This window comes from Macrobrachium nipponense, chromosome 23, assembly GCF_015104395.2.
Source record: "Macrobrachium nipponense isolate FS-2020 chromosome 23, ASM1510439v2, whole genome shotgun sequence".
In the NCBI taxonomy this organism is placed as follows: domain Eukaryota; kingdom Metazoa; phylum Arthropoda; class Malacostraca; order Decapoda; family Palaemonidae; genus Macrobrachium; species Macrobrachium nipponense.
Window position 1 is genome coordinate 52,550,691 of NC_061090.1, and position 14,481 is coordinate 52,565,171.

General features: G+C 35.9%; 1 protein-coding gene across 2 annotated transcripts; it reads right to left on the reverse strand.

Moving 5' to 3' along the window:
• Positions 1-1,401: 1,401 nt before the first annotated feature.
• Positions 1,402-14,088, reverse strand: LOC135200741 (sepiapterin reductase-like). 2 transcript variants are annotated; one of them, XM_064229356.1, is made up of 5 exons: positions 14,041-14,088; positions 8,885-9,134; positions 6,682-6,887; positions 4,330-4,564; positions 1,402-3,032 (listed from the first exon to the last, which is right to left on the reverse strand). In XM_064229356.1, the coding sequence occupies exons 2-5, from the start codon at positions 9,068-9,070 to the stop codon at positions 2,862-2,864; spliced, it is 798 nt and encodes a 265-aa protein (XP_064085426.1). In that variant the 5' UTR covers positions 9,071-9,134; positions 14,041-14,088; the 3' UTR covers positions 1,402-2,861. The 2 variants fall into 2 exon arrangements, with proteins under 2 accessions (XP_064085426.1, XP_064085419.1); XM_064229349.1 differs by lacking the exon at positions 14,041-14,088 and adding an exon at positions 11,347-11,667.
• Positions 14,089-14,481: the final 393 nt, after the last annotated feature.

Here is a 14,481-nt window from a genome sequence, read left to right on the forward strand (position 1 = left end):
TACGCCAGCCTCTGCTCTTCTCTTACACCTGCCTCTCTGTTCTATTACACCAGCCTCTGTTGTTATCTCCTCACACCGGCCGCCTCATCCTCGGTACATTTGCTATCGCCATCAAGAGAGAGCCCATTGTTATATCTGATAACTGAGTTTCATTCAGGTTGCAACGAAAGGAGCCTCTTACGATGATTTATCCAACGAGACTGAATTGAAAACTATAGAGAGAGAGAGAGAGAATTATCTCTGTCGTTCCTTCATGGCTGACTTTTTTTTTTTTTTGTATCTTTATGCCTCTACTCAACAAGCATTTCTTTATAGCTTCTTAATCTTACAGCACCAATAAAAATCATTGCTATCACTAATGTTTCCAATGTCCTCAGCTTTAAGGTTTGACTAACCTTTCCTCTTTGCCAATACATCGACCATCCAATATTATTTAATGCAGCAGTGGCCGATCGACTGGTCCAATACCATAAAATTGCCGTCGCAAGAACTACTTTCACGGGCATGGAGAGGAAGACAATTGCTTCTGTGCAACAACGTCTGACTCACACTTAATTCACATGGTTGGAAGATGGCGCTGACAAAGGGAGACTGTTTCTGCTCTGTGAATGGGAACGTGGGCGATTCTAATAGCTTTTCCATTCCTGTACTGGTTCTTGTTGCTCCCTTCGTCTTTGTCTCGTTTTCGTTTATTATGATGAAGTTTTTCTTAATCATTTTTGCTTCATCCTTCTTTCATCTTCCTTACTGTACTTCTGTAACCTTATAAGTATAGAGAGGTGATATGGAGGGTATATGAAGCCATCTTGAAAAAAATGGATCAAAATAATTTCTAATTTTGGTTGTCTTTCATTTTTCTGAACCCAAACGTCATGCTTTCTTAATAATGACTTCATGTTTTATTATAACTTTGACTTCTAGTTCATATTTTGCTTACGTCTGTATATATATATATATATATATATATATATATATATATATATACATATATATTAATATATATATATATATTATATATTATAACTATATATTATATATCATATATATAAATATATATATATATATAAATATATATATATATATATTATATATATATATATAATATTATTTATATTTTTTTTTAATCAAATCAGCCTTACCTTTTACGATAAACTGACTTACCTTATCTTCGTGTTTTCTTTCTTCTTGAGATTCTTAATTTTTATTTGAATTTTCTTTACAATTAATTCATATTTCCTTGTTTCCAATGGCACTGAATATACCATGTCATCCAAATGTCCTGAAATTCAAGTCCAGTATAATGTTTTTATCAAAGGGCTCAGGATTATGACTCCATAATAATGTACTGTGTTGTTGTACAATGTGAGTGTACGAGGGTACATTTAAGAAAAAACACACCTCTAAAGGAAAGTACAGAAATCATTTGCATATAATTTGGTATCTTGCATTTCACATGGATTTGCACAACCCTTCAAGAAGAAAATGATAAGTTGCATTTGCATATAATTTGGCATCTTGCATTTCACATAGATTTGCACAACCCTTCAAGAAGGAAATTATAAATTGTAGCTTAAAACTGAAAACAATAAGCAAAAGTCTGCAGACAGACTACTCAACATTTCAAAACATCCCATTAGAACATAGTTTACAAAAATAACAACAATGCCCTCTCGCGAAAAGGAGATCTCTATCAAAATATAGTCGTTGCCTTTTTTAAAAATAAAGTTCTTCACATTTCTACCATGTTTATCTATCACTAACCTAGGTTCTTGAGTTGTATGCTTCGATATTCGACGAAGACAGCATAACTAAAGATTAAAACTATTACTAAGCCTCTACTGTGTTTCATTTTGACCCTGAGATGTAAGAAAATAAAAATTAAGGCTTTGATTATCTATATGGGCTTTTTTTCTTATTTTCTTTGTCGTGCTCATCCAAGTTTCGATCACAAACTAAAGGCGATGACGTTACCACCTTGTTCTTATGTCTTTAGTTTTATTTTTCGACCTTCATTATCTATGCAAATCAAGTCTCCTCGCGTCCTTATTATTGTCTATAGCTTTTTTTTAACTTTAGTTCTGACCATGAACGGAAAACGATAATTTGACTAACTAATTTCCCCTTTTCCAAATTAAAAACCTAATTTGGCAAACGCGACATTGACAAGTAGCAGGCCAAGTCCACTGAAAACACAGCTCAACGAAAACGTGGATGAAAAGTACCTGCATTAAGTCAGCAACTACATTCTAGTACTTAATGTGGCAATCATCTCGACGAAGCAGTCACGAGAACCTGCAAAACCCCAGAAGCCTTTGGCATTTGGCATCTCACCTTCTACACTAACTCATTGTCACAGCAGATCATTTTCTGGCATCTCTAAAGGACAAACTTTGCACCAAATGGGCCCCTATCATCAGCAAAGCTGATGATGGCATAATGTATTATATACTCAACATTTACACTAACGAATCAACATTACCAGCAAATTAAAGATGGATTAGGGTAATTTGTACCCACTACGTAACAAGTGGCCAAAATTGTCAGATAAATTAAAGATGCTATTGAATACTTTATGGTCAAATTTCGTTCAAGTGGTTCCTTATCTTCAGGTAAACTAAAGAAGTAATCAGGTGTTTCATTCTCCAACTTTGTGGAGAAGATTAGTGGCTAAATTGAAGGTGAACCTGTACGTGCCATGGTCTAGCACGGGCTCCTAATCACACGAGCAGTTATTTACCCAGCCTGTATATGGTACAAAGTGCAGTGACAGCAAACTGAAAGATAACAGAAAATGAACCACTGAGACAACTTCTTCCAACCGACGCGACGTCGGCAACTTCGGAAGACCTCTAGTGGTCAGTTTACAGCTCGTCGTAGTAGTCGACGTGATCTCCCGACTTGAACTTCTTCGCGTCGAGAATCCTCAGGAACTTCCTCACGGATTCCTCGCAGGAAAGAAGTTTGCCCTCGTCCTTCATGCTGGCGAAGGCCGAGCGAAGTTCCTGGTCGGCCGTGGCGCTCCGAGCGGTCGCCTGCGACGCAGAGGAATCGAAATGGCACAAAAAAACACTTGAATAATGATAAATGTATTGATAAGTAAGCAACGGAACTTTATGTACTTAAGAATAGAACAGAATATAGAATTTAGGCCAAAGGCCAATCGCTGGAACTTACGAGGGAAATTGACAATAAGAAGGTTTGAAAGGAGCAACAGGAGGAAAACCTCAAAGCAGTTGCACTATGAATACAATTGTTAGGAGAGGGTGGAAAGTACGATGGAAGGGAAAGAATACGAATGGAAGTACAGTAAAAGGAACGAAAGGGGTTGCAGCTAGGGACCGAAGGCCCACTGCAAAGTTTCTTAACTTACTCCCTGGTTCAGGGATTGCAACAGGGGTGTTGATAAGTATGACTAGAAGTTTGTTTCCAGTTAGTTAGAACCTGGGAAACTCATAAAAGAACCCAATTTTCAGGCACAACCAAAGTCTTCTCAGAATAATGAGTATTTTGAGTTAAAAGCCACAATAATGTATATGGTACTGTATTTTTCCAAAGGATAAAAAGGTTAAAAGCAATGAGCTTTCCACCAAGAGGACCGTTGTCCAAACGGTATAAAACTCCCAGTTTTTAACCTTTTTGTATTTTGGAAAAATACTGTATCATATACACTATTGTGGCTTCTAAATCATCATCTCCGGTCACGGCGTAGTGATGCACCATAGAACCATAGACAATGATGATTATTGTCTATGCACCTTGATTCCTATAACCTCTGCAATGCTAGACACGCTAGTTATTTAAAATCTTCATATAAACATTTATTGATGTCATAGAAGGTTTTTAAGTGACTATTTACGGAATCATACTATCTCTCCCTCTCTCTCATAACACCAGTAATTGCTACAAAATCTCTTAATAAAATTTTCATATAACCAATCATTTATGCCATGGAAGGCTTTTAAGTGCATATTTCTGGAATCATATTCTTTCTCTCTCTCTCTCTCTCTCTTCTCTCTCTCTCATAACACCAGTAATTGTTCCACAATCTCTCACTATACTAAAACATCATTGATGACATGGAAGGCTTTTAAGTGAATATTTCCGGAATTATATATTCTCTCTCTCTCTCTCTCTCATAACACCAGTAATTCTCTCACTATACTGAATCGTGAGCTTTAAACATTCACTTTAGGAGCAAGTATGCAGCTGAGGCCTCTGTACCTGATAATAATAATAATAATAATAATAATAATAATAATAATAATAATAATAATAATAATAATATAATAATAATAAAATGAAACTAAGATGATTACAAATGGCAATTACCTGCATATCATTATCCAGAGGTCCTGGCGCATAGCTTAACACTGTGACATCGGGCTCCTCCGCTGCAAGGACCCTGAACAGCATGTCCCTGGCGGCCTTCCCGGAGCAGTAGAGGCCCCAGGACTTGAACGGCTGAAGGGCGCACAGAGAGGAGATGTTGACCACCTCCAGCGATGTCTTCGGGTGGTGGGTCCTCATGTAATCCAAGAAGATGGCGTTCAGCGATATCACGGAGCTGCAATGACGAAACTGGGGTGAGGAGGACGTCGCAACTTCATAAACTCCAACGCAATTGGAGCTTCAAAAACTTCAACGCGATTGAAACTTCAAAAACTTCAACGCTATTGAAACGTCAAAAACTTCAACGCTATTGCAACTTCAAAAACTTCAACGCTATTGAAACGTCAAAAACTTCAACGCTATTGGGAACTTCAAAAATTTCACAACACCAATTCAAACTCAAAAAACTCAACGCTATTGAAACTTTCAAAACCTTCAACGCAAATCGAACTTCAAAAAACTTCAACGCAATTCGAACTTCAAAAACTTCAACGCTATTGGAACTTCAAAAACTTCAACGCAAATTGAATTAACTTCAACTTCAAAAACTTCAACGCTATTGGAACTTCAAAAACTTCAACGCTATTGGAACTTCAAAAACTTCAACGCTATTGGAACTTCAAAAACTTCAACGCTATTGGAACTTCAAAAACTTCAACGCAAATCGAACTTCAAAAACTTCAACGCTATTGGAACTTCAAAAACTTCAACGCTATTGGAACTTCAAAAACTTCAACGCTATTGAACTTCAAAAACTTCAACGCTATTGGAACTTCAAAAACTTCAACGCTATTGGAACTTCAAAAACTTCAACGCAAATCGAACTTTAAAAAAAACTTCAGCGCTATTGGAACTTCAAAAACTTCAACGCTATTTGGAACTTCAAAAACTTCAACGCTATTGGAACTTCAAAAACTTCAACGCTATTGGAACTTCAAAAACTTCAACGCTATTGGAACTTCAAAAACTTCAACGCAAATCGAACTTCAAAAACTTCAACGCTATTGGAACTTCAAAAACTTCAACGCTATTGGAACTTCAAAAACTTCAACGCTATTGGAACTTCAAAAACTTCAACGCTATTGGAACTTCAAAAAACTTCAACGCTATTGAACTTCAAAAACTTCAACGCAAATCGAACTTCAAAAAACTTCAACGCTATTGGAAACTTCAAAACGCTATTGGAACTTCAAAAACTTCAACGCTATTGGAAACTTCAAAAACTTCAACGCTATTGGAACTTCAAAACTTCAACGCTTATTGGAACTTCAAAAACTTCAACGCTATTGGAACTTCAAAAACTTCAACGCTATTGGAACTTCAAAAACTTCAACGCAAATCGAACTTCAAAAACTTCAACGCTATTGGAACTTCAAAAACTTCAACGCAATTCAAACTTCAAAAAACTTCAACGCTATTGGAACTTTAAAAAATTCAAACACACTTCAAACTTCAAAAAAAACTTCAACGCTTAATTGAAACTTCAAAAACTCAACGCAAATTGAACAAAAAACTTCAAGATTAACCAAATTTTCAACAACTTCAAAACTTCAACGCTATTGGAACTTCAAAAAACTTCAACGTTCAAAAATTTCAAAAATTTAACAACAAAAATTTTCTTCAAACTTCAAAAAACTTCAACGCTATTGAACTTCAAAAACTTCAACGCCAAATCGAACTTCAAAAACTTCAACTCAACGCGATTGAACTTTAAAACCTCAACACGATTGAACTTCTCAAAAACTTCAAAAGTTCAAATGCATTACTGCCCTAAAGCATTTTTATCTGTTCATTTATTAATTTGATCATTTATCTTTTTTTTATAAATATCTAATCTCTCTCTTTATTTCCTTTTATCTCTTCTTAATTTACGCTGATTTTCGCTGGATTCATTTGGAGCATCCAAATGAATCCAGATGATAAGTTTTTATTAACATTAATCAATAAGTGAGGCTAATATAAAGTCACTTTTATCAGCCGAAATAAACCAAAATAGATGTTAATTACAATAATGCCCCAATAACCTTCGCTATCGTCACGTCAGTTGGAACCCTTAATTATTATTATTATTATTATTATTATTATTATTATTATTATTATTATTATTATTATTATTATTCAGTTAGGAAACAAGAGATGATACAGTAAAGAATATGGTGCCAATTAGGAAACAAGAGAAGATACCGAGAAATACAGAAAGGACAGTTGTGGCACAACTGCCCTTTTCTGATGCCACGGGAAATCTCAATCCTTAATATTAGATCACAACAGCTTGACGGAACTGATGACTACCTGACATTAAGCCGAAAATACTCGGTGGCGTGAGCCAGGTCCTGCTGGTCCCTGAGGTACTTCAGATGCCCTAGGGTGCCTGCGTTGTGGATGATGAGGGCGCGTTTGGGAGATCCTGAGCGACCTTCGGCTTTGAAAGACACCTCCATAGCGCTGGAGAGTCCCTCGGCGTCTGCCGTGCCGAGATCCATCACGATGGGGATGAACTGAAAAGGAAAGGCTGAATGAAAGGATAGGATGAATGAAAGGAGACTATAGGAAAGCCGCCAGAGTAGTAGTAGTACTCTCAGGTCTTTTAATACATAGTATAATCACTGCTATGAAAAACTATAAAACAAATATCAGCCTAGTTATTTATCTACAAGGTCCTTTAAAACCCCGCGTGAATGAATTTATCCAAGGCAGTCGCCAATAAATCGGCACTTATTTCGTTGTGGTGGGTCGCAGGCTTTGGCCTAGAAATTATCTTAAAAAACTTCAAGAGAACTGATATGGTCTTATAATATATATATATATATATATATATATATATATATATATATATATTATATATATATATATATATATAACTGAATCACGAAAGTTAGGAACGTGATAAATCCATAAATAAAGATAAATGCCACGAAGGAAAAATAAACGAAGGAGGTCTGCAAGATCTTTCGACTTTAAAAGTCCTTTACTGAGCAGATACTGACATAAATACGAGAAAAGACAACACAAGAAGGTTCGTATAACTGACAGATAGGGATTATAAAGGGATTAGTACCTAGAATCCGACACACCTGGAAGATAAGAAACCTTCCCAAACAAGCATAAACAATGGGTGCAATTAAAGGTTTAAGACAATCATCTCAGATACAATTTCCAGACAATTAAAGGAGTTATTAAATTTTGTTGTAATGTATGTCTGTCATGTGTTGTTGAATATGGTTTTGTTTACCCAAGCTTCGAATAGCTATCACCTATAATCCTTTAATTGTCTGGAAATTGTATCTGAGATGATTGTCTTAAAACCTTTAATTGCACCCATTGTTTATGCTTGTTTGGGAAGGTTTCTTATCTTCCAGGTGTGTCGGATTCTAGGTACTAATCCCTTTATAATCCCTATCTGCCAGTTATACGAATCTTCTGTATTGTTTTTTCTCGTATTTATGTCAGTATGTGCTCAGTAAAGGACTTCTAAAGTCGAAAGATCTTGCAGACCTCCTTCGTTTATTTTTCCTTCGTGGCATTCATCTTTATTTATATATATATATATATATATATATATATATATATATATATTATATATATGTATAGTATGTATATATATATATATATATATATATATATATATATATATATATATATACACGAGTGTGTGGGTGTACGTCAAGAAATTCTCATAGCTTTCACTGAATGCCGTTACCGTCCTTATGAAAAGCGCACGAGAAACCACAACTCCATTCCCAGAGAGAAAATTCGGTTCGGTCTTCCCAGCCTTAGACGCATCTCGAATGTCGTCTGTCGGTGTCAGATTACTTCTCCTGGCTCCGTCCTTCGGTCTTGTCTATAGGTATTCGATCCCAATGTACGATATCAGATTCTCGGTGCTAATCTGACTTGTTATCTATGCGTCCCCTAATCCGAGGTACTAGTACTATACTGCTTGTATAGGCAATCAGGTTTGTGTGTGGCCGGTTTGGCTGGCTAATATGGTCTTTGTGTCTTGTTTCCCTTCTTGCTGTGGAGTTTAGCACAGCACCAGAGCCACTCAAAATTTGAAATTCCCATTTCCTGGCGTTCTTTCTGGTCTTACTTTATTTGAAGTTATCCTTCATCTAAAAATATCCACACATCGAGTTTATGAATACGAAGCTTTCAACCACACAAGTATTGACCGATAGACGCAAGAATTCTCTTGATTATATTTTTGACACCAATGACAAAGGCAGACAAATTGATAAGAAGACTGGTATATGCAATCCATCTTTTGTTACAATAGCACTGCTAATAACACTTTTAGATAGAAAAAGAGATAAACAAATGCTTGCAATATACAGCGTGGAGTGAAACTGATGGTACTATACCTCCATCTGAGGAGTCAATTCTAAACGATACTTTGACAGATGCAATGAATCCTCTTTGATTTGATCATATCATGAATTCCGATAGACAGACGTCATTATATATATATATATATATTATATATATACATACTTACCTTGGTCTTATTGTTGGCACCGTCAACCATGGCTGCCGTCTTCTTCAAGCCATCCTCCGACCGTGCCATTCCAACAAGCATCAAGTCACCACCGAATTTCTCAGCTAGGCCCACACAGAGGGCCTGCCCTAGTCCACGGGAAGCCCCCGTCACCAGAACCCAAATATTCCTCTGTTGGTTGTCCATCTCTTCGACCAAAATCGTCTTTACTTTCTTTCAAATAGCCGCTTGTTTGTAGTCAAACCCGGACCTGAAAGGAATCATAAGGTTAGAGGATTAGAGAGAGAGAGAGAGAGAGAGAGAGAGAGAGAGTAGAGGAGAGAGAGATGAGAGAGGAGAGAGAGCAGTCTCGTACTTGATGTGTGAAACTTGACAGAAGTGGCGCAAGCGGTGGACTTTTAAACCTTCTAAAAATAATTTTATGTTTTTTCCAACATGCAGCTGGGGTATTGGCTGATTATAGAAAGGTCCCAGGGACACTGGCTAACTATAAATAGGTACACTGATATTGGCTGATTATAAACGGGTACACGAAACACCTGTGGTACCAAAAACACTGAATGGGAAATTAAATATATATATATATATATAAATATATATATTTATATATATATATATTATATATATATATATATATATTTATTTATTTATTTCAGAAGCAACAGAGTTGATGGGGTTATACGACAGTAAAAGTAGACCAAAATCTGGCAAAGGTCTATGCACACACAAAGACATAAAAACATTCATATAACACTCATATCTATTTACAGTCAAGAAAGGCATATTCATGAATTTATCATCGAACATAGATTGCCGAGTTGCAACAGAGCTATAAATGAACGACAATACAGCTTATAAACCTCTATAAAGTAAAGTTTTCATTGCAAGGAACAAGTAAATTTAATGAGGAAATAAATTGGAACTAATTAGTGCGATAATGAGAATGGCCTCCGTCTATTATAGAACATTACTAGTAAAGAGGACAGGCTTTTTTTTTAAATATGTAAATAAAATGAATATTTCAGAATTGCTTTATATAGTTCTGCACACAAACACTTAAGTAAACACACACATAGATACATACATATATTGAGAGAGAGAGAGAGAGAGAGAGAGAGAGAGAGGTAAAACTTACTCGTTTCGTTCCTTTAACAATAATGAAACTACTAGATATATACAAGCTATCTTACCCAATGTGTAATTCCGTCATCAAGGACTCCGTTCAACGGTTTGTGTAAGCAAATTTATTTGGTACCTATCCATTTGTCGTTTTTTTAAAAATCAAACATCAGAGATCGAAGGAAAATATAAATCAAGAGGAATCAGTAAGAACGTCAAGGAAGCAAGCTGAACAAAATTTATAGAAACGAAACAATAAAAGTCTCATGTTTCCTCTTCCAAATTCACTTATTACAACCAACTGGCGTAACATCAGTGAGGGTCAGTGATGTCGAAGACTGGCCTTACTTGAAGTCCAGTCACGTATGTTCACTTGAGTGCATAAACCCAACCTTAAATATAATTCTGTAATGATTCTCAGGTCTTTTGGTTCTGGTACTGCCTTCCCCAGATCAATTAGATTCCTTTTTACAATTGCAATAACCTATACGTGAAATATTTCTAAAGAATTAGTAGTAGTAGTAGTAGTAGTAGTAGTAGTAGTAGTAGTAGTAGTAGTAGTAGTAGTAGTAGTAGCACGAGGAAGAGGAAGAGGGAGTAACTAACCAAACCAGAAACAACTATTAGACTATTCACTATGCGTTGACATTTTATTTTTTGCAAAACCGCCATTTCGTCTTTCACTTATTAATCTTTAATTAAAAGCCCAGGATGACATGGACTTAAGTTCACAACTAATGGGAATGCATTGATAAACAAACAAGAAGGGTACTGAATTATTCTACTCACTCTAAAGGGATGCTTTTCACATACAAACGTAACAATGATGTATCTTAATTCACCATAAATTGAATAGAGTGTATTTTAACAGACCTAAATTCCTGAGAATGCATTTAAACGAACCAAAAATAAAGGAAGTCGTTCTTAACCAGTTAAAAATGAACCTGGACGCATGCATACAATCCCAAAATTAAACACTGTATTTCAACCAAAGACGGAAATCGGTTTTAACCGACCCGGCTATTTCGAATCAAACGGATATAATTGCCATACTATATCATCGAACAGCGCAGACGTTATTTATAGCACCAAATCAGTCAAAAAGAGAAAAGTTCTCCCACCGATATCTCAACATATCACTGTGGCTATCTTGAATCTAGTGATAGACAGATAGAGTCAAGCATCTCAGGATGAGAATGCGCTTGCACTGGTAACGATCGAGTTCCAGTTTACCGGCTGCGTTTAATGACTATAAGAATGGCACAATAAATTCCCAAATTAAATAAGACATATATACCAGCATGATACTGTAATTGATCGGTTAATTGAATGGCTTCACTCACAAGGTGTAATATATGATAAATAATCCACTTGGTCGCAATAAATCTCGATGTTTCGCCGTTGGTTTGAAGTAGACTCTGAAGACACTGAAACCCGTCTCTCACAGACTCCAGAGCGACTGAGTCAAAAGACCTGGACGGTGGACTATGGCTTGGAGACCAGTCTGTCTGAGTCTCGGAACCTGGTTGACGACAACCTCAACCACCCTACGTCATCGGCGTCTGCTTGCTAGCCACTGTGTAGGATAGTAAGACGAGCTAAAAACCGCCCATCATCTGCTTATGCGATAAGCAACCCAACAGGCTATCGAATGACCGTGTTCTTCGGTACTGGGTGGGTTTAGACTACGCCATCTGGATCGTGGCTTAGCTTACAGTAACGAAAGCAAGCGCGTTAGAGTATGAAAGGTGATTCTCCAACCCACTGGCAAACTGTTTCCTTCCTTTGGGGGCGCCAACTTCAAGTAATAACGTCACTTTTACTGTGGCCAGTTACTCACACCTGCTATGTTATGATTCGGCTGTTATTACTACAAGGATCTAACCTTATGTGTTGATTTGGGTTTCAAAAAGATAACCTTCAATGTAAATTAACCAGATTTCGACCTATTTTATATTCAAGGATTATACCGTACATACGGTACATATGAGATTAGTGAACAAATACATTTGTACTATTTTAGGACGAGAGCCAAGTTATTTAAATCATAAACAAGTCTCCGCCTGCCACTCAACAATAACTAATACAGCAGTAAGATGGCGACAACAAGGTTATATTACTTTGATAACTAAAAAAGTTAGCATTACCCATTAATATACAAGAAGTAGTACAGTCGCTGAAGAACTTGACAGCTAAAATGGTATACACAGCGCTAGAACTGTCTATCTCCGCTATCAAGCAGGGATGCTATCAGGATTACTAACTCAGTCAAGGTTACTTCCTATTATAACTTTAAACGTTTTCTATAAAAAAAAAGGAAATTGCTTTCAAAAATATAAGTAAAAACTCACGGCCTCCATTTTCGCAGTTGCGTATACGTAAGTCTTACCTGGTAAGCGAAACACACACACACACACACACACACACACACACACACATATATATATATATATATATATATATATATATATATATATATATATATATATATATATATATATATTTAATCACATCATATAATTATTTGTATTCTTAATTTTCCCTACTTGAGCGCGATGTTTAAATCGCATTGGGTGATCCTCAAAATGATAAATGACTGATTATCTTGATGTTCTCTTAATCCCTTGTAGTAGTAGAAGACCAAGCCAACAGTGGGACCACACATGCAAGGAACAACAACCTTTCAGTTTTTCTAGACAATGTCCCCGTTCAGAACTCCGAGCACTCCAACCATCAGTTATTGCCAATGGGAATGAACATCACCTGACGAGCAAACGTCTAGTGCTTCCCCAACACCCCTCCTCATTCTGCCATGTCATCAGACCGCAAGAGAGAATCCTGTTCAATGATACAGGCTGTAAATCCTCGACAGCTGAAGTTCAGTGGCAGTCTATACTAGAAAAGTTAAGGGGCAAAGTTCAAAGTTAGTTGAGTAAAATGATCGTATGTGAACAGAACCATATGTAATACTAACTGAAAAACACACTTGTAATCAGTCAGATGCACGTAATAATGAAGCCATTAAAAAAATCGATCAGAAATCTGTCACTGTATATGAGTAATCTCTTCAGATACTCATACATACATCCTGTATATATATAATATATATATATGCATATATAATATACAGCATATATAAACATATAAATGTCTATATAAATATTTATTTATCTATCTGTCTATATACATACATATATATGTAATTCATATTGAAATTAATGGCATTATTCGCAGACACTATCTTTTTATCTACGAATATTGCCACTGACTACACTAGGCATTGCATAAGGGAGCAACTATGCCCAAATAACATGCATATACGTATATAAATATTTTTATATAAGCGTATATATATATATATATATATATTATATATATATATATATATATATATATATATAATATATATATATATACATTTATCTTTTTATGGGCTTTACACATTGCGATTGTCTTTTTTCTTAAGTATTCAAAGCATACTCAGGGATTTTATTGGTTTAATTTTGCAAGACATGTAATGTAGTATATTTATGCATAAATATCCATCGAGAATACCGTCTTTTCACCGTATTCCTTATTTTTTCTATTCCTTATTTTCTCTACGCTTGTACGAGAAATGATGGCTTTCAAAATCGATCTGTATTTCCAATTACCCAATTGGACGTACTATAGACACAAACGTGTCATCTTATGGGTACACATTACTTGATTACATGTGTAGCAAGTAAACAGTAGGTCAAGCCTACCTTACAAGCACATTCAAGTATCGAATTACCTTCATCAATCTCGGGTTAGTTTGCAATGCAAATGGTCTATGATAACAACTAAATTTCCATACATGATAAGACGATTCCTCATTGTATATTTAAGGATCACTTTTCCACGGTTGTCCACGATTGCATATATTATTCGTTATTCTAAGATTACTCAGTAACGTCAAGTTCTATATATCATGGCTTGACTGTATGCATAAACGAAAACGCTGTAAACAATCGATTGCATACAAAACGAAGCAATATTCTACAGGTGATACTTACTGCTGGCCAATCAGCGTTCGACAACCCGGCTAAAGCAGTGACATGTATAGATGAATGAGATGCTTCACAACGGACGATCATCTAATAATCTAAATCCATTATGAACGTCTGGCATTTGTTTGAACCTATGGTCCAAATGCAGGCATCAATCGCGCTTTTTCCGTCATCTGATTAAAAAATTTATGCATGATAGTGTTAATTAAGTTCATGAGATACGATAAGATGGTGTAATTAATGTCAGTGCGATTTCATTTGCACACATTGCTTGGTTGCAATCGATAATCAAGGGGTAACGTGTATATAGGATTCAATACAGAATCGCATTGTTTGAGGTCTTGGACTTCAGTCATCTATACTACAGATGTAAACAACACGAAAATATCAGAAACATTACCTACCAAAATAATGTAGCCCAGCAGATAGAGAGCCTTGCAATATAAT

Bases quoted from the DNA above. Each gene is read 5' to 3' on its own strand.
- LOC135200741 (XM_064229356.1), bottom strand. From the start codon at position 9,070: ATGGACAACCAACAGAGGAATATTTGGGTTCTGGTGACGGGGGCTTCC. The intron at 6,888-8,884 runs GTAAGTATGTAT...TTTCCTTTTCAG, and splicing joins GTGCCAACAATAAGACCAAG to TTCATCCCCATCGTGATGGA. The intron at 3,033-4,329 runs GTAATTGCCATT...TCTGCGTCGCAG, and splicing joins CTCTGGATAATGATATGCAG to GCGACCGCTCGGAGCGCCAC.